The sequence below is a fragment of the Astyanax mexicanus genome, chromosome 9, assembly GCF_023375975.1.
Source record: "Astyanax mexicanus isolate ESR-SI-001 chromosome 9, AstMex3_surface, whole genome shotgun sequence".
In the NCBI taxonomy this organism is placed as follows: domain Eukaryota; kingdom Metazoa; phylum Chordata; class Actinopteri; order Characiformes; family Acestrorhamphidae; genus Astyanax; species Astyanax mexicanus.
Genome location: NC_064416.1, coordinates 28,492,282 through 28,517,043, shown reverse-complemented (window position 1 = coordinate 28,517,043; position 24,762 = coordinate 28,492,282). Strand labels below are relative to the sequence as shown.

At 36.0% G+C, this 24,762-nt stretch overlaps 2 protein-coding genes across 4 annotated transcripts; one reads left to right on the top strand and one right to left on the bottom strand.

The window, feature by feature from the left end:
* The first annotated feature begins 612 nt into the window (after positions 1 to 612).
* On the top strand, positions 613 to 18,503 carry zgc:162879 (ras and EF-hand domain-containing protein). 3 transcript variants are annotated; one of them, XM_022679784.2, is made up of 18 exons: positions 613 to 697; positions 787 to 1,309; positions 2,610 to 2,762; positions 7,525 to 7,615; positions 8,222 to 8,317; positions 9,197 to 9,274; positions 10,095 to 10,210; positions 11,313 to 11,381; positions 11,513 to 11,591; positions 13,053 to 13,123; positions 13,214 to 13,424; positions 13,504 to 13,611; positions 15,086 to 15,230; positions 15,763 to 15,844; positions 16,145 to 16,259; positions 16,356 to 16,469; positions 17,820 to 17,896; positions 17,991 to 18,503. In XM_022679784.2, exons 2-18 carry the CDS (start codon positions 999 to 1,001, stop codon positions 18,091 to 18,093), a joined length of 2,019 nt encoding a protein of 672 aa, XP_022535505.2. In that variant the 5' UTR covers positions 613 to 697; positions 787 to 998; the 3' UTR covers positions 18,094 to 18,503. The 3 variants fall into 3 exon arrangements, with proteins under 3 accessions (XP_022535505.2, XP_022535504.2, XP_007254545.3); XM_022679783.2 differs by having other exon boundaries at positions 621 to 1,309; XM_007254483.4 differs by having other exon boundaries at positions 622 to 1,309; positions 13,510 to 13,611.
* A 1,322-nt stretch (positions 18,504 to 19,825) lies between these two features.
* Positions 19,826 to 22,680, bottom strand: serf2a (small EDRK-rich factor 2a). Its single transcript, XM_007254484.4, has 3 exons — positions 22,544 to 22,680; positions 21,004 to 21,112; positions 19,826 to 20,263 (listed from the first exon to the last, which is right to left on the bottom strand). The coding sequence occupies exons 1-3, from the start codon at positions 22,548 to 22,550 to the stop codon at positions 20,197 to 20,199; spliced, it is 183 nt and encodes a 60-aa protein (XP_007254546.1). The 5' UTR covers positions 22,551 to 22,680; the 3' UTR covers positions 19,826 to 20,196.
* Positions 22,681 to 24,762: the final 2,082 nt, after the last annotated feature.

The window sequence follows — 24,762 nt, the reverse complement described above, 5'->3', positions numbered from 1 at the left end:
AAATCAAAGACTGAAATAATAAAAAATGTAATAAATGGGGTTGAGAACGTTTTAAAATAAAAATAAAAAACAATAATAAAAAAAAAGATTTTAAAAAGTAGGAACAAGAAAACTAATGAAGCTAAAACTATTGACTAAATTAAATTAACAACAGTACTACAAAAATTATGGTCAACCAGCACAGACAATCTTGGTTATATTGTATCTAGCCTGGCCAGGTTAATCATGCACGTAGACCAGCTAAATACAAATAAATACTTTTTTCAAATGTAACCAAGTATTTTTTTAGTCTACTCTGTTGAGTTGATTGAGCAGTTCAGCAACGTCAGGACCCTCGGAACCTACTAATGAAGTGTGGAGCTACTTTGAGCTTAGTAATGGTGAAAAAAATGCTATGCGACGCTATGCCTCTATACAGTGCAGGTGCGTTTGGGTAACGCAGTCAGCAGATAACCAAATTATTCTACAGCCTACAGTTTATGACCAGGCTGCGTTAATCGGACGCACCCACTGCTGCCAGCGACCATTAAAAAAAGCCCTACCTGCTGTAGGCCACGCCCCTTTCTTACACCTACTTCCAGCAGCAGCCAATCACAGTGAGGGAGAAATGTTTTAATGGCCGGGTCGCTCTTTCACATCATTTAATCTCACGGTTTATTTTTCTCATTCTCTCTCTCAGATTCACAGAAGAGTGGAGGTATGTGGTGTTAATGAGAATTAGATCAAATAATAATTTTTATAATATGTATTAGTTAGTGTTTTATTGTTTTTTTTCGGTGTTTAAAGCCGCTCTGTTGGGGGTTGAGGGGTGGAGGAGAGGAGAAAAAGCAGAAGTAACGTTAGCAGAAGTTAGCGCGCGCTCTCACACACACTGCAGGTTATATTACTCACCTGACTGAGGAGCCCAGAGCTCACCTGTGTGTGTTTGTGTGTGAGAGGTGTGTGTGGGGTGTTAACCGGCTGGCCGGCTGGTTAGCTGTTTGTGGAGCTGAACGGAGATGGATACGGCGGATTTGCGGAGGCTGTTCTCGGCCTGTGACGGGAATAAGTCCGGGAGGATCGAGTATGAGGATTTTATCAGGGTCTGCCGGGAGCTGAGCGTTCCAGCCGGAGACGTGCGGACTTTATTCAGTAAGTTCGACCTGGACGGAGACGGCTGTATCAACTACAGCGATTTCTGCTCGAGTTTCAACGAAGTGTCTGAAACCCTCAACCTGGCTTCCCTGGGCAGCAGCGGGCAGTGCCAGGCCAGCGCCTGGGCTGAGTTTGAGAACACCCTGGACGGAGATGTGGCCTACTATCTGGGGAGGTAGGTCCACCAAAACTTCCAAACACAGGTTATCAAACACAGCTTTATCCCTAAACTCTGGGAAAAAAACATGTATTCCTCTATATGTGCAACTAAAGAAAGCCTTTTTTTCTCAAAACATGAATAAATTTCACTTTTCCAGTTGAGGTCTCTAGGATGAATGAATGCCATTTGAGCGTTTTTTTTGTGAAAAATGCTCCAATGATCCATTATAACGCTGCTTTAGTCTGGTGGAGAAGTGGGCAGGGAGAAACCATAGGATTTTGGCTTTTGCTCATGACTATTCATACATGCAATATATTGTCTTTTGATTGGCTAACATCACTGTGACACCAGGAGGCAGCAAGATGGATAACAGTTCCTCCCAAAAGGAGCCCAAAGTAGCTCCACACTTCATTGGTAGAATTCCAAGGGCCCTGACAATTAAAGCGAGGCACTGAGAACTTTGAAAGTGCACAGATAAAAAAAAAAGTTTATATACACGCAGTACCTTGTGGTAGTTCTCCGGGAGCTGCATCTATGGCGTTTGTAGAAGCGTGACCTACCAAGTTGTTGGCCAGCTTCTACACTGTTGCCATGAAATCCATCCTCTACACATTCGTCACTGTTTGTATGGTGTGGCACAGCCACACAACTGCAAAACACAGATTACAACACACAATTCGGACAGCTGAAAAATAAAAATCATGAGGGCCTCTGCCCTACCTCCAGGACTTCTGAAAGGCCAGTAAGCAGGCAGAGAACATCATTAAAGACCCCCCCACACATCCTGCCAACACTACCTTTACCCTCCTTCCCTCTGGCAGGCGCTGTAGTTCTTTGCACACAAAAACAACCAGACATAAGAAAAGCTTTTTTCCTATTGCCATTACTCTTCTGAACTGTGGTTAAATGGGGTCATCCACACTTTGACATGCTTTTAACACATTTAGACTGCATTTTTTTTACTGCTAACTAAAATGTGTTTTACTCCAGTGTACTAATGTGGATACTAATGTAAACACATTGAAGTGCATTGTTAATATAAATACATGTTGGGCCATTGACTTATAGTGAAATCTGGATTTTGCTTTTATATTGGTGTGCCAGTGTGTTTTCCACTGTTGTGCATCAGGTATGGCTTTGTGCCTAATTTCACATTTAATTACACTCTATGATTGTATGTATGTTTGTGATTGTGGTTGGTAGGCACTTGACATAAGAAATAAATGACTCTTTTGTAAGGGGCTGGTCCAGCTCCTGATAAAAATGTTCTTGCAGTAACTCATTGATCATTTCTGTGTTTGTATTTTGTTGCTAGATTGGGGGATCCTCTCGGTGAGCTGTATCAGGAGATCCATGCCACATCAGACATGCTCTTACTACAACAGTATGAAGATCTGATCAAAGCTCTTGTGCTGGAGAGCAGAGAGCATCGAATGGAGAGTGAACAACTGGAAACTAGTCTCAGAAGGTGAGAGGGGTCGAAGTCAAAATGGGTCAAATGCACTGTTGGGCAGATGTGCCCAAAATTACTAATTTAAAATTTTATGTGGGATTTTATTCTTAAATTCTGTAAAGGCATTTTCACATCTGGAGTCCCAACTAGGGTTCATGTGTTTTGTTACATTGTATGCATGGATACATTGTATACAGTCCACTTAGTTTTGGTTTTATATCATGTCATCACCTATGTGGGCTACGTCTCCCTATATTAGACACTTATTGGTCTATATAATTTTGTCAGAAGTTTGACTAAATTGTCTTTTCAGGTGTTGTTACTACTTAGGCTCCCTTTGTGTGCATGTGCATTACGCAGCAGAATGTGCAAAACAGTTAACCCTCAGATTATTTTTGTTTTGTTTATAAATAAGGGTTAACAGTAAATACAGTGACAGTAGATATGTTGCAGATACAACTTTTTAAAGTGTTTGTGCCCTTACTGTTGTGTGATGCACCTTCAAGCGAAGCAGAATCAGATTTCAGCACAGAACTGGTTCTTTTTCTGTGGCTACTGATGAATTGTTGATGATGGCTTGCTGGAATTTCCTGAAATTTGGTTGAATTTCTGAATACTCTAAAAAAGTGCTTTTATACATCAGGTGAACCAGACAGTAGATCAGTTGATCTGAACCAGGAGTCTTTTTTTTTAGTCTTTTAGTCTTTTTAGTCTTTTGTTCCAAGCCATGGGTCACAACACCTGCTATTTTGGTCTGGGCTAAAGAAGGTACAGTAGATGTAGGGAAAATAGAATATCTCATTATTTTCTGCCACCAACTAGCAGGCCTCGCTCAAACCCCAGTAATTCACATTGCCTTGCCATGAGCACATTGGTCAGGGTTCAGCCTCACTCACCTGATAACACCTCACAACTCAAATAGCTGTGGCCATTCTTAATCCAGACGAGATCTCGTGGCATTTGCATAGAAGATGCTTCTGCTATCTTTAAGATGTATGTCTGGCTGCATTTTGGCTAAGTGATTTAAAACAGACAGGAACACATCTTGGTGGACCAGTAACAGCAGCTGCTGTCTGTGTCACCTGCCTTTAGCTAAATTTCAGGGGAGATGCACATCTGGCCACAGCATACGGTACACTGCTATATGCAAGTCAGTGTAGGCTATGATGTAGAAACATAAATTGGTTGTGAATTATTAGAGTTGGAGTTCAGTGCCGCATTCTTTAGTGTTAAAATCGTTAAAGATTCATTCACATTCAAATTTGGCATAAATCGTCTTCTAGACCTACTTTTTCCAAGGAGCATGCCAATGAAGCTGTGGTGGTTGCTATGGTGTTATGTGGCCGCTGTTACCTGCCCTAATGTAGTACATACATTTTGGTGGCTGTTGTTGGGACACAGAAAAAACTCTGGCCTGAGTGTATGTGAAAATTCATGGGACTAAACAGGAGGAAGACGGGATAAAAAAAAGACAAATAGATGAGTGCTTGTCAGTATGATTGTGGATCATAGCTTGGTTTGCTGTCCAGCAAAAGGAAGACTGTTTTCAAGAAGAATAGGCAATATATTGTCTCAACATTTGGCTGATAGTGAAGATCTTATGTCTCATTGACTTTGGCCTCTGTTTAATGAAAAGTGCATTTAAGAAAGGTGATTTATTCCCTGTACACCCATGCTCCCTAACTGTGTGTGGTCCAGCTTATTATCCAGTAGATGGAGATGAGGGAATTCAGGAATAGGGCAGCTTTTTGTTGTTCTCTTGGTGTGTTAGGTGTGTTTCAATTGTTTACTGATTACTAACAGTAACTAGTATTTAAATATGAAGCATTTAGTACTGATTGTCAGAAAATGGATGTGAGAGTTGTTAGAAAAAAGTCTTGACAATGTCTAAACAGCAGCTGGAGAACATTCAGTTGGAGTTCCAATGTTCCAATCTTCTCTTGTTAGTACAAAACTGGTTAATACAATAATTTTTTTTTTTTTTTTTTTTTTTTGTAAAACATTGCACGATTATGGTTAGCGTATAGTATACAATTGGGGCACAGCCACATATCCAGTCCAAAAAATTGTGTGGAATACACAGTTAGGATTCCTTAGTAGTTTAAAGGTCTAAGAGAGGATTAGTTGTGCAAATTAGACGTCCAGTTACACTTTAATTATACAGAGAAGAGGTTTTTGTGTTCATGCTGTTTTTATAGTTTAAACAGGGGACTGGCAGCGTTTTAGGCCTATTTTAATGGAATTCTGTTATAAATAACTGGAAGCACAAGTTAAGAGGTGGAGAACAACTACCACCCCATGAAGTGCTGTATATTTAATGCTCCAGAATTTACATTCTAACAGACCTGAAGGCTTAAGGAAGAAGGAAGTTAAAAGCAGTAAAGCTCTGTTTGCTTGCTAAACCTGTTTTGACTTTTTTATTTACTTCGGTTTGAGTATTATCCATCTATTATATATAGGTCAAATCAAGAGCAGATAATATTTTCACCACAAACAAACCACTTCAGAGTTCATTCGGTAATGGACCGAGACCCCCTCCTCTTGTATGTGGACCAAAACAACTTTACCGATACCCACGAGTGCGATTACTGATTTCACGCCTGCTGAAATTAAATGCGCCAAGAGTCTCAACTTAAGAGTTTCAACTTAACCAAAAAACAGTCAAAATTTAACATGCACGGTACAGCAAATACATGCTGGTGCTAGCACACGTCTCATACAGCACCATTTAATGTGGAATGGAAATTGGTATAAAATGCAAACACCCAGCTTGTACCTTCTGAAGAACACTTAATCTAATCTACAGCCATGCCATGCCCCTGAAAGTTTAAAATGATTGGTGGAGGTGTCCATTAAAAGTCAGGCACTCAAATAGCCTGTAGAATACAAGTGATGATGGATTGATTTGATTTTAATAAGTGTAGCAAAAAAAAAAAAAAAAAGAAAAAAAAAAACGTTCTGCATACTATTACATCACCTTTAGCACCCTAGACTGTTGACACAAGGCAGGTTGGGTGCAGTGATTTCATGCTGTTGGTGCCAGTTTTTTTCTGTGTCTATAATTTCTATGCTCTTGTCACACATTGACTGATTTAGATTATTATATAAAGGAGTTTGTGTTGCAGATCTTAGTGTTTAGGAAGTGTATTTAAACTATTAAATAAATTACATGTACAGAAACAGAAACGTATTCTATAGTCAGGCCAAAAAAAAAATATGTATAATAGAGAATGAGTCAGAAGTCACAGGACACCCTTTTATTTCAGAAACAAAAGAAAAAAAAATATGTACTGTATTTAAATACCCCATCAAGTAATGGGTGAGGAGGCCTGTCTTTTTAGCTATGTCTGCAATGTTAAAGCAATATTTCGTTTCTGAAATAAAAGGGTGTCCTGTAGGTGTGTCACAATGGCAATTTTTTTGTGGACGATATATCGTCAAAGTAATTATTGCAATAAACAATTATTATTGTCTTTTCAAAACCATTTAAATGCCACTGACATAATTATGATGGAATAACATAACAACGCAAGTATATACTTTTAAAGAAATCAAGACTTTAATTAATCATAGTTTGGGGAATATATACTTTTTCTTCAACTACTGCAGTCCACACTTTGTGTATGGAGTCATAGTTATTAAAGAACATGTCTGGTATTGCTAAATATGACCTAAATAATGACTGGCTAAAGTATTGTTCACTGTTATATATGTATACGAACATACAACTAAACACAATAGACATTAAAATATCACTATCATCAAATATTATTAAGGTCATAACCATTTATTGTACGATAAGCTGATAATGTAATTATTGTGACTGGTGAAATAGTGTCCTGTGACTGGACTTACCCTGTACTTTGTCTTGCTTGCTTTTTATAGGCCATGTTTAATGTTTGATTTGCTATATTTAATATAGCATTTATGGTGTGCTGTTTTTAATGTAATCGGTTTTGAAACAATTGCAGATGTGATTTGCCTGAAGCACACTGAACTATGATTTGGGGCTTGATTTATTTATACAGTTAATAGTTTGTAAACTGGCTATGTATTGCATAGAACCTGATGTTTGCTTTTCTCAATAGTCTTCACATGCTGTTTTTTTTTTAACTATAGAAATGGCTGGAGTTTTAGTGAAAAAGAGGAATGTCTGAAATGAAGATTAATGACTGAAAATTAAACATCTGTGCTTGTAAAGTTGTAATTTCCTTTTATGCCATAATGGTCCTTTACTAATATGTTGATGACAATATGCTGAAGTGATGGGGCTGAAGATCAAAGCTTGCCTGACTTACTGATTTACTGGTTATTGTAGTGATAACTAAGTTACGATTTGAACATAAGCTATACTATTATTCCTAATACATCTGCTACAGCTGCGCTCAGGGGTCAGAAAGTTTGACTTACACTTATTGTCCAGTTAAATTCTGAATATTATCTGAATGTTCAGTCCGCTTTTGGGGTGTTTAGGAGAATCCTCAAGATTAGTGACATTCTGTCTTACAAACTAAAGAGCCTGAGACCTGTGTGGAATTCTTGGCTTTGAGCTTCAGATCGTGTAGCTCCCCCCCCCCCACCAAACCTGCTGATTCTGAACCTGAGATGAATGTTTAACTACTGAAGAGAATTCCTCTTGTTCAGGTTAGAGCCCAGGAGAATACACCCCTCCTGAAAAGTGGAGGTATATGGAACTGCTCTAAAGCCAGTCTGTTTTGACATCTGGTATAATGGGGAGTATTTGATGAGTATTGGTCTGTCTTATTGACTCTAACAGGAGTGAGGAGACTGCGAGCTCTCAGATAGTTGAGCTGGAGGAGGATTTACAGCGGCAGCTGACCCGCACAGAGCAGAGGGTTCGAGAGGAGGTGAGACTGAAATGATTTCTTATCAAATAATATTTAAAATGCTGGTGTTGAATGAATTGACAATTATTTTAGAAAATAAAAGTGCTGAAATAATTTGTATTTTCATGGTAATATATATTGTTTGTCATGTAATGTCATTTTATCTCCAATGGCAACTTTACAGGAGGAGGGGGGGGGTGTTTTTATTGAAGTCAAAATAAAAATCACCATTTTATTCTGTATTCATTTGAGCAAATTCGAATTAAGTGCACTTCATGTTGAGCTAACACACCAAACTTCAAACAACTATTTTAACACCTTTAAATATTCTGTCTCCTAAATATCAGTGTAAATTTAAAACATGGTTTCTTGTTTAAACAGAGTTTGTTTAGATCAATATATAGTGTGAAAGAATGGATCACTAATTGAAGCTCCTGCAGACTGCATTCTTCTGATATTCACTCAGTGGTTTACCGGCATTCCTGTAGTTCAATAGGCAGATTAAGCAGTACCAGTAGCTTGTTAGATGTTTTGTTCACAAAGGCTCCTCTATGGACTTTTGTAAAGGCCTCTTTATTAGAGCTGCATATATGGGAGAGCTGATCTTCTCTGGTTGCATTTGTACAGGAGCAGAAGAAAATGGAGGGGACCCTTGCCATGCTCCAGATCAAACATGAGAATGAACTGGCAGACCTCCAGGCAGCAGTGGAGAGGCTAACAGAGGTAAAAAGGAACAGTTTCTTTATGATGAAGAAATGAATTTGTCAGAGACTGTCTATCTCAGCGGTGTCCAGTCTAATCTGAAAAGGGCCACTGGTTTAATCAGTTGGCCGTCTTTAAAACACTGAAATGCAGCAGATAAGATTGGACACCTCTGGTGTATTCATTATGTACATTTTTTTATTAATGATTTACAATAAGGGTACATCAATTAACAGTACTTACAACAATAAACATTGTTAAATGGTTAAAACAACATTTTCAGCTAATTATTAGTGAACACTAGTTAAGACCTGTGCTGCACGATATGGACAAAATTCATATCACAATATATTTCTAAATTTCAGATGAAACAATATAATTGTGATATTGATATATCTGTAGATCATCACAGGCTGATGGTGCTGGCTGATATGGTAAAAATACTGTGGTAGTATTTTTATACTCTGTAATTAAATGTACAGTTTGATCAGTGTTCTTTAAGCACAAATAATAACCTTAATATTCTTAAAAAAAAACCCTTGATACAATAAGGAAATGTATCACAATAAGATGAAATGGGGATCTATTGCCCAGCTCTAGTAAAGACATTATTAAACATTGGTCAATTGTAATGCTTAGGAATGTCATAAAAACTGTTACTTAACAACGAATTGAGATTTGTTAAACATTAATGATTAATGTCCTAATAAAACTAAATTCTCAGTTAATACTTAGTTGAGACATTCTGTTGTACTGTTAATTAATGTGCCCTTTTGTAAAATGTTAGTAATTATTCTAATTATCTTTCAAATGCACAGGTTGTTAACATAAACCAAATTTATTAAATTGAAATATTCATATCTTGCTCTGTAGCTGAGGAATTAAACTTGTTTTCTTCAGTATCAAGAGGAGACAGAGTTAAACAGCCCCAGAGAAGACCTCATCAAATTAAGAAAGAAAATCCGAGAGGTGACGCAGGTATGGAGAATGAAGTGATCTTTACTAAACTGACACTGTGTGATACCTCCCCTCAATTAGGGTTGACCCTCAACTATGTATAGCCGTTTTAGCATCTCTTACACATGCTTAATGTGTTGCAGTAATTTTTATTAATGTATCTCAAATAATCTGCAAATGTGCTTGATAGTGAATATCATAGTCAGTGTAGGCAGATTAGGAGCACCTTCTGTGCTGATATTGTATTCTTTAATATTGCTTTATTATAATTGTAGAAAATTGGAATTTATTTTTCTTTAATTTTATCTTATAAAGCGATGTCTGCCCTGAGTTTAATCATGATGTTTAAAAATATTCCTACATGTTATAATTACAGCCTAGCCCTTTCATACTTTGAACACATGGTTTCTATTTTTAACCGGTTGAAAATGGCTCATCTGTCTAGAGAACGTACTTTAATTTGAATAAATACAAAAATAAAGAGTTTCTCATTACTATTGTATCACACAGACATATATCCTCTTTTGTTTGGCTCTGACTCTACAAGCTTAATGTAGTTATCAGCTTATGAAAGCTGTATGTGGCAGACCTACTATTTGTATACGTACATGGTTTATAGCAGTATTGTGTATCAATGCAATGGACACATTATATTGCCTGAAAATCTAGAAACATTATTTCAATTGCCAACTTGAAGAAAGACACTTTTTGTGGCTCTGTCTTGGCTGATCATCTACATCTGTGCAACTTTTAAAACTATTTGATTTTATGACTAATAGTATCAGTGCTATGCAAAATTCCTGATATTGATTTAATACTGTCTGTCTCTCACTCATTCTAGGAAAATGATGAGCTTAGAAGTTCCCTCCTGAAGGCCCAAATGAACATCTCAGTTCTGCAGGTAGAATTGGACAAACTAAAGAATGCATATACTGATGAGAAACTTCAGCACGAGAGGTGAGAATTTTATAATTAGGAACTTTCAATTGTATCTTTTAGTTTTCAGATCTGTGCGTGTTTATCCAAGTAAGTTATAAGTCTGATCAGGTTTTTCACTCATCATGAAACCTATGGGAAACCTGGGGATTTATTTATTCTTAAAATAAAAGTCCTGGAGTCTTAAGATCATCTACCTTATTTAAGAAATAGCTCAGGCAAAATCCTGAAATAAACACAGAATTAAAAATATTACCTTTACTTGTTGTCGAGCTGTGTGGCTAACCAGTAATAGAAGTCTGGTTCACTTGTAACCTTTATTAGATAATCAGTATGGTTTTAGTTTTATAACTGTAAAACTTAAAATCTATACAGTAAATGTGTCAGTGAATTATTCCTTTAATTTAAGGTAAATATTTTTTCACTGTACTGCTGAAGAAGCAGTTGGTGAAATATGTTAGAGTCGATAACCCCTGTTTGCTTTCCTTATGACAAAACAGGAGTACATGTCTTGAGGTAAGGTGTTAACTTGTGTTATGTAGTAATGCTGTTTCAGCTTGTTATTGTGTAAATTATACTAGCCTTTATTCAGTGGTTTACTTTGTCTTTTGTCTACATTGTATGGGTGTAAGTAATCATCAATATTGTGATGGGTTTTCAATACTATGTTGACTCTCAAACACCGCATTATTATTATATATTTTTTTATGTATTTCACATGTAAAGGTTGATGGCACAGTGTTTAACACCTGACCACTAGGTAGCAGTGTTTAGTCTTCCACTAAAAAATAATATAAAAAATTAAATAAAATACTTTTCTTTTACTTTGCTACTTCCACAAAGCTTGTATTTTGTAAACTTGCTATTATAAGACTGTTATGAAACAAATGTTTTTGGAATTGTCTCATTTAATGTTCTTTTAGATGCAAATCTCAGGTAATGCAAAGAAAACAAATAGTGGTGTGTTTATTATTATGGTTGTTGAATATTTCACTTTAATATAAAGAATTTATTAATTTATGCTAAGGTAAATAATTTTTTCCATTCTGGAGCTGTAATTTGTTATGGTATGGTTGGATAGTTGGTTAGTTAAGAGGAAATGTTTTTTTTTTCTACCCTGCAGAGAAAGTAATGAGCTTAAGAAGATGGTTGTGGAGTACCAGTCCTATGCTGGTCATATTGAATTTCTCCAGTAAGTGATCTGTTCTCTTTTTTTGTTCAACTTTTAGTTTAGCTTATAATTACTTATGAGCCTGTTAGGAATCCAGTATCTACATTATTTTGATGTATTCTAACTTACCCATCTCCTTTCTCTGACTATAGAGAAATGAATAAAAAGTTGTATGACAGTAATGATGGGTTACGGTCTGCTCTGACCAAGGATAGTTCATCCAAGAGGCGGGTAAGTGTTTTCTGCAGAGCAAACACACAGGATCTCTGAAAGTGGCCTGTATCTGATAACAAACAGCATGTTGATTGTATTCTGTTAATGTGCATGGATTTGGTTTGCTGCTGCACACCTCACAGATAATGGATTTGATTAACATCTGAGAAATTTGGAGGCAGAGGAAAACCTTGAACTCCGTATTATTCAACATCCAAACTCTAAGCTTGCTTAGTGACCATGTGTAGTCCTTATTAGACTTCACATACCACCACACTGGTTATTTTAGCAGGACACTGTACTATGCTGTCAGACCTGAGTTGTCCAGAATTGGTCAGAAGGGTTGTCTAGGCAGTTATGATGAATGGTGTAGCTGAATTATACGGAGGAGTTTTGTCCTATGGTAATAGTATAGTATGTCATTATTTTAAATTAAATATATAATCAGTATTTTATCTTTAATATATAGCATGATTAATGTTATCCAGATATGCTTTTTGTTTTATTTATTTATTTTATTTTATTTTTTTATGAATTCATGAGTAATCATGTGCCATTACATATCAAGAAGTGGCCTTGCAGCCTATCTTGGCCAAAGTAAAACTGTACATTTAATCAGTATTTTGTAAACTTATCTTGAGATGTGTGTTGTCTATGCATCTTAACAACAGTCATCTATGGCGCCTGTTTTAAAATTAGCACAGGCTAATTAAACAAGTTGAGACCAATCATCATCTTAGGCCATGTTGACTTCGAGAATGTACATCACATAAATAGATAGATAATTTAGTGCACATATTGTAAAGCTACATGACGGATGGACTAACAAAAGATCTAAAAGATAAAAAGACATACAGCTCTGAATTTTTTTTTTTACCAAATTGAAAAAATATATATATAATAAAGAGTAAGATGAATGATCACAAGCTATCAAACCAACCTGAACTGCTTGAATTTTTGCACCAGGAGAGGCATAAAGTTATCCAAAAGCAGTGTGTAAGACTGGTGGAGGAGAACATGCCAAGATGCATGAAAACTGTGATTAAAAACCAGGGTTATTCCACCAAATATTGATTTCTGATCTCTGAAAACTTAAAACTAATATGAACTTGTATTAATTGCATTATTTGAGGTCTTGAAGCTCTGCATCTTTTTTGTTTTTCAGCTATTTTAAATTTTTTCTGCAAATAAACATTGTCATTTATATAATTTATTTGTAATTTGGAATAAATGTTGTCTGTAGTTTATAGAATAAAACAACAATGTTCTTTTTACTCAATCATATACTTATAAATAGCAAAATCAGAGAAACTTATTCAGAAACTGAAGTGGTCTCTTAATTTTTTTCCAGAGCTGTATATTAATATGAATAAAAATTCAGAATCCTTTTATTTGTTTTGCCATTGTAAGTATATTTTTAGTTGTGATTTACACTAAGACAGTAATCCCATCATATATAGTCTCTTCTTTCTTTTACAGCTTTCCCCCAAAAATGAAAAACCTCCTAGGAAACTGAAACCACTTCGGCAGAGTACTATAAATCAGAGCAGGTACTGACTGTTATGTGATTGGATTTATTTTTATTTATTTACTTTTTTTTACTCTCATACATAATCTGACTTTGCATTTCCTTCCTCCAGCTTTGCTAATGAAGAAGATGAAATGTCTGTAGACGGCTCCAAAGACAAGTTCTCTCTGGTGGCCCGCTGGGCGGATAAGTATCTGGACAGTGGTGTTTCTTTACAGACGGACACGGACCGAATGTCTGCCAGCAATTACGACAGTGACGAGAGCCACAACTCTGTGGAGACTGTGCATCACAGTGATTCCTACGTTCATTCTGAAATGGAGGTAAACTGTGTCTCAGGCATTGTTTGGCTTGTAAATATAAATTAGCTGGTCAGTTGTGTGACAGAATGCTCTTGTCCAGTTACAGATGTCAGATTTTAAATCCGAGATGAACGTCTCTGTATCCCCCAGCAGAGTAAGCTCGCTTGCGTCTTCTCTGCGACGTCGTCTCTCTGCGTTTCCTGTAAAGGTATTACAAATCATATTTGGTATTCATGTTAGATATGAAAGCTCAATATTATTTAAAACCTTTAATTTTGCTTTTTAGGAATGTGTGGCATGTTGCCAAGTTGTATCTACACCCATTCAACATTACTGACAATCACTGACTGTGGCCCATCTGCTGCTTCAGAATAGAACCACCAGTATTGTCTTGTACACCAAATAGGAAACAAAACAAAATAAATGTCATCTTTGTTTATGACATAAGACATCACATGATTTCTTAAACAGTGACTGCAAAAAAAAGGTTTTGCCCCCTACAGTTTTTTTGTCTGTTTTTTTGTCTTTTTTATTATAATTGTATTTTTCAGATTATCAGACACATTTTAATATCAGACAAAGAGGACATAAGTAAATACAAAGAGCAGTTTTTAAATGATAATTTCATTTATTGAAGGAAAAACCAACCTGATCCAATGAAAAGCATTTTCCCCCTAATCCTAGACTTCTTTCTTTGAAGCTTTGCGACAAAAACTGCCATTAAGCATTGGCAAATGATGTCCTTTTTCTGAAATGCTGTGTTAATTTTACAGCAGATGCCTCAAGATGTTGGACAAATGTGAGACAGGCCTTTGTGTTCTTTTTGGTCAGGAGTGTTTTTTGACTTGGAGCCTTTTTTTTGTTTGCTTTTTTTCGCTTAATAAATTAAATTTTAATTTAAAACTGTTTTTTTATTTACTCATTTCATCTAATATTAAAGTTTGTTTGATAATCTAAAAAACATGAGTGGGGGAAAGAAGAACAAAATAAATCTCTAAGGGGAAAACAACTTTTTTACATCACTGTAGTTCTCTACCAATTGCTAAATTTGAGTAAGTTTAGATCCGACAGAAGATTTATTTTTTGAGAGGAGGTGCTGCTGTTTCACTACGTACATTGTGCACTACATGTGGGAGAGGAAGTGATTTGAGACAGGGCCACACATAGTAAACACTGTATACTGTTTTTACTGCAGATTAAATATCTGTACACAACTCAGTTCACGTTAACTAAGTTTAAACTTTTTTAACTGTTTAACTGTTCTTGGAGATGCAGCTCCACAGTTTGAGGGAGAAACACAGTGAGTTAAATGTAAAGCTCTAGTTCTCAGTAGTCACAGATGGTTGTTGCCGTACCATCTCCAGAAAGAGAGATTTGATTTGTAGGTTTTTTTTTTTTTTTTTTTTTTTTTTTTTTTGACAAATTCAACAAAGGTTTTTCATCGCATGCATTGTTATGCAACGGCCTTAAGAGATACTGTTTGATAGTAGAATCCAGTTTTGGCAGGTGTTGTGAGTGAATTAATCACATTATAATAGGTGTACCTGGTTAGTGAGAGTAGATGCCAAGTAAATGGCAACTCTGTAAAAATCAAAAGAAAAGTAGGTTTGCTAAGAGAATAAATGACGCCCAACTTTTTAAAGTTGTGTGTGTGCTTTCTTTTTTTCCTTTTTTTCCCTCAGCAAACTGAAGCAGACTTGTTTGATTCTGACGGGTCACTTCCAATGTACCGCCTGGTGCTGGCCGGAGATGCGGGGTCCGGCAAATCCAGCTTTTTATTGCGTCTGAGTCTGAATGAGTTCAGAGGAGACATGCAGACCACACTTGGTCAGTACACAATGTTTGGTCTGCATTATATTCATATTATATAATAGGGCTGGGTAATATCGTATAGAAGAAAAAAAAATTCAATATACTTCAAATATGTGAGCGATTCTAGATTTTGAGTTTGAGAATTTTAAGTTCTTACATAACTTCAGTTTTTTATTTGTAAGAAAGACTGCATGATTTAAAATTATGCTCAAGCTATTGTTTTCCTTACATTTAATAAAAAAATGTTTATTTAATTTGTTTTAGAAATGGTAAACAACACCCTACAGCCTTACATGCAGCTTTTTTTATAACACAGTGCAAACATAACCTTCTTATATTTCAGTTAAGAAAAGTGTAAAATATGAAAATCAGTAGAAGCAAATGTATATCTTCTAAGATTCCCTTTGCAGCTTCTATATGTAAAGATGTACAGTCTCAATTATTAAATTAATTTTACCTCCAGGCCCTATTATATACATGCATACTGTATGTGTATAGTTGACAAATAAGTATATAGATTAAAAATGGGTAATAAATCTTGACCTAGGTGTTGATTTTCAAATGAAGAAGATGCTTGTGGATGGTGAGAAGACAAATCTTCAGATATGGGACACTGCAGGACAGGAGAGGTGTGTGGTTTCTCTTTTCAAACTTGCTTATAGATAAATAGATTGATGGTGGATTGACGTGTTATTGAATGTCCTACATGTTAAACTTGAGGATGTTTAGTGTTGATGCTGATGAAGTGTACCTGAACAACGTAAATACTGGCCTGGTATTGAACAAGATCATGTCCTACCAATACTAAAGAGCAATTTCAATGTTATCTGTTATAGTATGTATTAAATGTCCATTTATTTAAAATTCAGTTATATGTTACTGTATGTTCTTGAAATCATTTTTTTTCTTTTCATTGTTTCTATAAACAGGTTTCGCAGTATTGCCAGATCTTACTTCCGTAAAGCCCACGGTGTTCTTCTTCTGTATGACGTCACTTCAGAGAGCAGCTTTTTAAACGTTCGGGAGTGGATGGAGCAGATTCAGGTATTTCTGTTGTGTAAATACTCCTACGATTTTTAAACTTGAAATTTCCACATTTTTGATGTTAAAGCCTCGGTTCTCTGGTTCTGAATCTCTCAGGAGTCGACAGACGGGAACGTCCCCATGTGTGTGATTGGGAATAAAGTGGATATGAGAGCGGAGAGGCCAGAGGGAAGCTGTGTGAGTCCTGCGCAGGGAGAGAAACTCGCAATGGTGAGTGTACAGTTAAATAAACTTTTACGCCCTCTTGTGGCAAGAGCCAATGTCTGATCATCAGGCCAGATCTAAAATCAATTACATATGTCAGACATAAATGCATGCAAAGTTCTTATTTATTTATTTATTTTGTTTGTTTTATTCATCATTGGTAGAAATGGTGGCACAGCTGAAGAAATGGGGGGGGGGGGGAATCTGAGTGTAGTGAATGTGTCTCAATTTGATCGTGGTAACACACTAAATCACCTGGATTTGTCAAATCTGGTGAAAAATATTTATATTGACCATGCTTACATTTGTAAAAAAAAAAAAAAAAAAACTAATAAAAGGGGGGAAAACTACTCATGGGGTACATACTTTGAATGATAGGCAGTGTAACAGCATGTATTTGGTACTGCTTATACCAAAAGAGTGTTCCTAACCAATGCACACACTGGAACTTTACTCAATAGTGGATGTGACCTTGTTTAATTCAGTTTGAATGTAACATTAATAATGCTCTGTGGTCTCAGACTTGTTTCCCTATATTTTCGTTGTTTGTAATGATAAATTGTTCTTAATCTTGTTCATCATTTTATTGACTACCCTCTGTGAACACAGACTTACAGAGGTGTAAAGTAATTGATAACAAATACTTTGTTACCTTATTGAGTATAAATTTTGGTTATCTATACTTTACTGGAGTAATTATTTTTAACTGACTTTTTACTTCTACTCCTTACATTTTCGACCAATTATCTGTATATAAAAACCCCTATCCAGATAGAGTGAATTTGATTGTGGTTGGATGAGAAATATAAACATATACCATTCCCACACCCTATTGGCTTATATGTGATCCATCAAACCTGCACAAGTCACGTCACCCCCACACTCCAGCAAGAACATAGCAGACATATGTAGTCTAGTATGAAGATGATCATTAACAGAGGCTTAAAACTCAGGCAAAATGTCCTAACTAAGCTTCTTAAATATATCTACATTGTACTAAAAATGCATTAATTTTCAATGGGCATATACAGGAGGAAACAGGCAGCCTAGTGCATCCCAAATTCATCATCATTATTAACATTTTAATGTAACTTTTTATATTCATTATGGCTTTTAGAAAAATGGGGGGTGGTGCACTATAGGTGCACTGTGGCATGACCTAAGCTTTTCTTCTAATGGCATTTTTTTCTCTTTATATTACTTTTATACTTTAAGTAGTTTAGAAACCAGTACTTTTACAATTTTACTTAAGTTAAAAGCTTGAGTTTAAATTCAACTTCTACAGAAGTATTTTTAACCCTACTATCTATACTGCTACCTGAGAAACTAAAGTTAATACTTTTCACACCTTTGCAGACTTACAACGCTTTGTTCTGTGAGACAAGTGCCAAAGAAGGTACCAACATAGTGGAGGCGGTTCTGCATTTAGCGAGGTAAGCTGTTATGCAAATCTTCACTACTTTAGAAGGTAAATAAGATCCATTATCAGTGTTCCTCACTTCACTGTATTGGACATTATTTTCACAGGGAGGTGAAGAAAAACTCCAAGCAAAGACGGCATTCAGAGTCTCAGGTGAAGCTGAGTCTAAACAGTGGGAAGAAGGCACTGAGTAACTGCTGTGGAGTCTAACCAGCTCATCACTCCACAGCCACGCATGAAGGAATGTTTACTGAAATGATCTGTTCATGAACATGTTAATATGCTATATTAATATAGACATATTATGTATATTAGCTGTTATTGTCCTAGCCACAGATGGGCAGAGTTTAATATTTTTAATGCTATTTAATGATCAGTGCTTTGTGATTTTATATTTTTAAAGAAAATGTTTTAAAAATATTAAGCACTATGGTTTATTTCACAGGGTCTTTGTCACTGATCATGTGTGTATATATGTATAAGAAAAGATCAAATTCCACCTTCACTTGGATGGGGTCAGTATTTATTGGAGTGTTCTGTTTTTATATTTTAAATGTACCAAACGACTTTTTGTATAAAGAATTTGGTTTTGGATATTAAATAAAATCTATTTTGCTCAATCTTGTTGACTTCTCTCAAACCTTTGTCAGTAACGCACTGATGCCATCACTGATAATGGTCAGTAGTTTTATAGAGCAGTGATTTATACTGCTGGTCCTGGAGTAAATACTAACTATGGTTCATTGTGTAGTGCTTTGGAATTAAACCTGTCCACACTGGACCAGTCTAACTATAGACTTTCATTTTTAACAATCAGCAGAACACCTGATTCCACTTGTTTAATCAGATGGCAATACAAATGGTGATGTGGGATTGGCTGCAATGAAAACCTGCAGGAAAGCATAATCTTAAAAGTATTTAAAATATTTAGATTTTTATCCCATTTGTTTGGATAAAAATCCCCAAAAATTGGTTGACTAACATAGTGCATGTTTCTCTACTGGCCTAACCCTATTAACTAAGCTATAGCAGTATAATTGAACTCATGCTTCTCAGCATAGGTTATGATGTCACCTGGGCCAGCATTTTAACCACCTTTAACCTTTAACAGCCACAAGTAAAACTTGGCCTTAAGCTGGGTTGTTCTTGCAGGGACTCCGGGACAATGTTTGCATAGAAGTTTCTGTTTACAGTAAATAACACCTTCCCTTCCTAGAAAAGTTCCACATGGAAAGTGTGCATGTGCTCCATAATGTATTTAACTGCCAGATTCCCAGCAGATACAAATGAAGTGCACTAACCATCACCTAGACTAGCAAAGTAAACTTAATTTTTACATTTCTGGGGACAGTTGTGGTTTTCCCTGCTTTAACACACCCCGACAGGCTGAAGGGGCCTGTTAATGAGCTGATTGGTAGAATTGTGTGGTGTTAGACAACAAATGTGTAAGACAGGGTGTTTTTAGTAGAAACACTGAAGGAACCTGGTTTATGTAGTTGAAACTAGACAGTTAATCACAGTAGTGGTAAGTGTTCAAAACACAAATTGACCATAATCAAATACCAGTAAGTAATTACAGCCTTAAGCATGCCAGACCTTTAACCATTCTGTCAACACTACAGTTACATTTTAATTATGTGCTCATTGTAAAATTAATTTTGAAAGATTTGTGCAAGGGCTAATCTGCAGAACCACAGGTTTAGATTAAAAAAAAAAAACACCATCCGAACAAGTTTATCTACAGATATCAATACCCAATTCATAATTCTATATAGCACTGCAGGCCACATTATTCAACCACTCATACTGAGTTCAAAGAGGATAAACAAAGTTTCCATTTAGAAGAAGCACCAAACAGGTTTAACTGGCATCCAAATGTGTCTCAAGCTGACATCTTTGTATCACTAACAGTATACCGTATACTCAAAAACCAAAAACAAACTTGTCTGAGCTTAAGAGCTAAAATTTATTCAGTAACTTTGAGTAAAGGTGAAGGGGGATGGGGTATAAAAAATACAAGATTGTGGTTCTGAGCAGTCTGTAATTCTTGCTTTTTTTACATTGTAAATACTGATCAAGAAAAGTGAGACTTGCACGCTGCGGAGAAGCAAAGAACCCAATTCTCATTCGAAATGATTCGTCTTTCTAAAGCTATACAATATAAAATGTCCTGAAAGAAAGCATACATAAACATTTTGTAGGCTGGAAACTAGAACACAAAAAAAGAATCCCAATGGAGCCTAATAACACCAATGACAACATTTACTGGAGGATCATATTTGTATGAAGGGCTTCCTTCTGGTTCTTCGGAGGCTACTTGGATTTTGTGTCAGATTTTTCATTGGACTTCTTTTGTTTCTGTTGCATTATCTCAGCATCCCTAGAAAATGAAAGAGGAAGAGGAAAATTAATAAGAAGCAAATAAATTAGTCAAGCAGAAAAAACACTGAATGTAGTGTTAGCCACTAAACAACCTTCCTATATGAATATAATGTCTTAATGACCGGTTTTTAATAGTTGGTTTGATGCACTTCATTTCATTCATATAAAAATCCCTCACTGGGCCAAAATACCTAAACGGATTTTGCCAATTACAGTGACAGAAATCAGTATAATGTTTTTGCATTAACACACATGCTATATAGTATACATTGGTCTTACTGTCAACAAGAGTAAGAGTAATTTATACCACAGTTTCAATGTATAAATATTCATCTTTTCAATTTCAATAATATGCAAATTTGAGTATGTTAAATTACTCTATTGTCATTGTCATGGTCTTGACACCAACAATTGTGTGTATTTCACTTATTTCTTGGGCAAATATTTTGTCCAAAAAATTGATTATTAACACCGGCCTGTCTTTAAACATTAAATGTCAAAATAAAATACAAAAATATTTGAAGAAATGAATTAAAATATAAATACACTTGAGAAGACATAATTTTCTAGAACTTTCTTCACCATCACCACCCAGCTAGATACACACTGAGTCTTTGTAACACTTCTGCTGGATAAACTAGTTGTAAAATCGTTTTTGTATGGTTAACTAATTAAGTTCCCTTGTGAACTTAACAGGAGTTGAAGTTGGTAGCTACATGTTACGTAATGTTACTGTACCTCTGCTTCCTGGCAGCAGCAGACAAACCATCCTCATTTCTTTTGCCCTTGGACTGGTCAGTTTGCTTTTTGGCATTTTTCTGGCGGGCAAGCTCACGCTGATTTCCCCCTAAAATATAATATAGGAGCTCAATATAAACATCAGAGGTAGCAAGCGTTTGCTAATTTACTGACAAAAGGTCTATGTTCCAGCTTCGCTAGGTTTAAAGGGTTAACCCTCTATGGCATGAATAATGTTTTTCGGGAAGATTGGATTGAATCAGGTGGTTTAGAGCAAGGAAGCCCCCCTAAAAAAAACATGCGAGGTAGTGTTCTGTCGAGTTATGCTACCCATCGATACGTGCTTCCTAAAAGGCACTGCGTACGCGCTGACCTAAACTTTATAATTATTTCTCGTGTTTTCTGATTTTTGTGCATTAAACAACCCGGTCTCAATTATTGCACAACAGTGTAAACTAAATTAATAATAAATATTATTGAAAAAAAAAAAACCAGTTTGTGGTTTATACTATCCAAATATACTGACTCTACAATGGCTACATCTACTGGAATTTTTACTGGGAACATACTCTATCATGGTGCTTGTTTCTTATTTTTACAGTTGCAAATACACTAGGGTAGCACGGTTTGAGAAAGTAGCACAATTTGACAGTAAGAATATAATAAGAATACAAACCGCCAAATATACTTCTATACATATTACTGAAGATTTACATATTTTTATTTATGACCAACTTGCACACCTCATTGTATTTGACGCAGACATGCCATGTAACATTATAATAAATACAATCTTAGTAACTTAATAACTTAACTAAGTAATCTTAGTTAGCTAAGAGGGTTAAGTAAGTAGCTATGAAAATAAATATGGAGATGTAACGTTAAAACCAAACATTGTGTTTGTTGCCATAGAGGGTTAAACTTCAGAGCCCAAACAAATAACTTAGTTTTTACAGAGCATTAAACTCCACCACAGGAGAAACCGCAGGATTTTCATAGTCGTAAATTTGATGATTTAAACACTAATTTACATGGTAGGTTAGTTAACCTAGTTATCGTCTAGCTAGGAAGCTAATTCACAGTGAATACACTGGGCGTCTCCGCGCTATAGCCAAAAAAAACAAATTTAGCTAAAGATAGTTAACGTTAGCTAGTTCCACTGCTAGCTCGCTGGAGAACACGTCACCACGTACTTTGTACTGAACTGACGGAAGATAAATCACCAAAACATCACAATCCTGCGGGTCTACGCCCTTCACACATCCGCTACTGTCACTGTACACAATCAGACTGCTCTTATTCATCGAATTCACCATCTCCCTGCAGTCGCTCACTATATTCTTTCAAGATAAATCACTGGTAAACACAGCTAGGCTACGCTAAGCTAGGCTAGGCTAGGCTATGTTGTTACAGCCCGTCAGCAGCAGCAGGCCGCGTATACCCCGCAGGCCGCTCTCGGACTTCACTCAGAACACAAAACAGCCCTAAAACACGAGCCCCGCTCGGTTCACACAGCGCTTCCTTCACAGCCCGAACTTACTCGTCATTGTATCGCTTCCTCTCGTTTCCAGATAAGCTCACCCAAAGGGCCGCTTTCTTTTCTTCTCCCCACCGAGAACCGTTCGCTTTCCAGTCGCTCGTCTCTTCTAGGGACTGACAACGCAGCAGCCCCTAGCGTCAAATATGCAAGAAATGCCAAACGTGATTGGATCAAACACGTCAACGTCACTGCAAAACCTGCTCTCATTGGACGGCGACTGTGCTGGAAGAACTCTGATTGGTCCGTTAGGTTGTTCCTCTGAATCGGGTCTGAATCTGTACTGTGAAGTTCAAATCAGTTCACTAGACCGATTATCTTCTTTAGCAATTCATTGATTCAACAATTGATTGTGATTCTTATGTCCATAAATCTTTATGTATGTATTTGGTTCAGTAATTGATATTGAGTCTGATTATTATCACTTATTAAAGTTTTTAGTACAATAAAAGTCAATAAACTTTGTTCCTTCAGTAAATATTCAGTCGGACTTGCAAAGTGAGTCTAAATAAGTTAATTCTCAGAATCATTTGAAAAACGATTCGCTCCTGAGTCAGACAGTCAGACATCAGTATGAACTACCAGCTGGTCGTGTGCAGCCTATGGGATCACGGCGTGGTTTGGTTGCTCTCTAGAATGTTCTAAAGAGGTTGAAAATAAAATAGACAATATAATACATTTAATTCGTTTGAGATTTTTGTATATTTGAATGTTCCGACTCATTTTTAAATTCTGTGGTGAAAGAGAGAAATTATAAATGCTGACACCAATTTATCACAGTGTTACACAATATTTATTTATTTATTTATTTTCTAAGCTATAGGCCAAAGTCCAAAGCAATTGACTAATAAAATGTCTGACTCATGATATGGCTAAAACAAAATGACAAGTTGAGTTAAGCTTACAGGTGTGACTCTTTCACTGGTTTTGTTAAATTTATTTACACTGTTATATGTGATCTATCTATCTCTTTTAAAAATATATATTTTTTGTACTATTTATTGGTATATGTTTGAGTAAAATGAACATAAACTACTGACTTTTCTCCCAAATTCCAAAAATACCTTAATGTATTTTAATGTAATCAAGAGGAAGCCAGACGGTTACAAGCCATCAAAGTTGGGGACCCAAAAGCAGTGTGCAAGACTGGTGGTGGAAAGCATGCCAAGACACACGAAACCTTCACCAAATATTGGTTTCTGAAATCTTCCTGAGTTGTTATTCAGGATTTAAATGTGTTATTTTCTGTTTTAAAACATGGCTGTTTTTAAAACAGTTAGAGGCTAAAAGTCCAAGGCCAACTAACTAATAAAAGGTTTGACTCACATTATATACAAAACAGAAGAATTGCAACACTATACATTACACCTACCAAAGCTTTTATTACATCCTATTATAAATCAATAGGTATTGACATGGGGTTAGGTTCTACACGATATTGGAGTGTATTGCTAAGACATTTTGTCCATTCATCCAGAAGAGCCTTTGTGAGGTCAGATGGATGTTTTAGTTTGGTGTTCTATGGTTTCCTATGCCAGTCCAGTTTTTCCACACCAAACCCACCCAACCATACCTTTACAGACCACAGTAATGCTGCAATAGAAAAGGGTCTTCCCCAAACTTTCCAGAAGCTCTGGAAGCATTCAGTTGTTTTCGAAATGTCTGTGTATTCTGTAGTTTTAACCCAGCTAATATAATTTTTTTTTTTAATGTTTAACAATGTTTTTAAAAGGTTCCAGGAAGGTTGCCCTGTAGCAGGGCAGAAATAAAGTTCCACAAACTTTCTGAAAACGTGTTACTTAATAATGGTTTGCATCACAAAGTTTTTAGAATGTTTTTCCACATAACATTCCCAGCTAGACAATTTAAAAGGTTAACAGTAACATTCCCAATATTTGCCTGCACAGTTGTTAAATTACACAGTGTGGTAGATTTACAGGTGTGACTCCTATACTGGTATAGTTTGTACAAATTCCATGTCGACTGCCAGGGCCATATATACGCAATATACCAAGCTAAAACCTCATAATGCACTTGGGTGGAAAGTCAGAACAGGACACACATAATGAAAACTCTCCAGTGTATACCTTTATTTCAAAAGATTCCTGTTTACTTAATCTTTACAATAAAAAGGATATTTTTTTGTACATAATTTAGTCATAATTTCTATCAACATTCCATATATCTCATTTTTTTAAACTAGAAAAAAAAATCAGCAGCTA

What these genes read in the sequence shown, in the direction of transcription:
- zgc:162879 (XM_022679784.2), top strand. Translation starts at nt 999, where the DNA reads ATGGATACGGCGGATTTGCGGAGGCTGTTCTCGGCCTGTGACGGGAAT. An exon ending in ATAGTTCATCCAAGAGGCGG is followed by an intron (nt 11,592 to 13,052) that starts GTAAGTGTTTTC and finishes TTTCTTTTACAG; the next exon opens with CTTTCCCCCAAAAATGAAAA. An exon ending in GACACTGCAGGACAGGAGAG is followed by an intron (nt 15,845 to 16,144) that starts GTGTGTGGTTTC and finishes TTCTATAAACAG; the next exon opens with GTTTCGCAGTATTGCCAGAT.
- serf2a (XM_007254484.4), bottom strand. An exon ending in GCTGCTGCCAGGAAGCAGAG is followed by an intron (nt 20,264 to 21,003) that starts GTACAGTAACAT and finishes TTCATTTTCTAG; the next exon opens with GGATGCTGAGATAATGCAAC.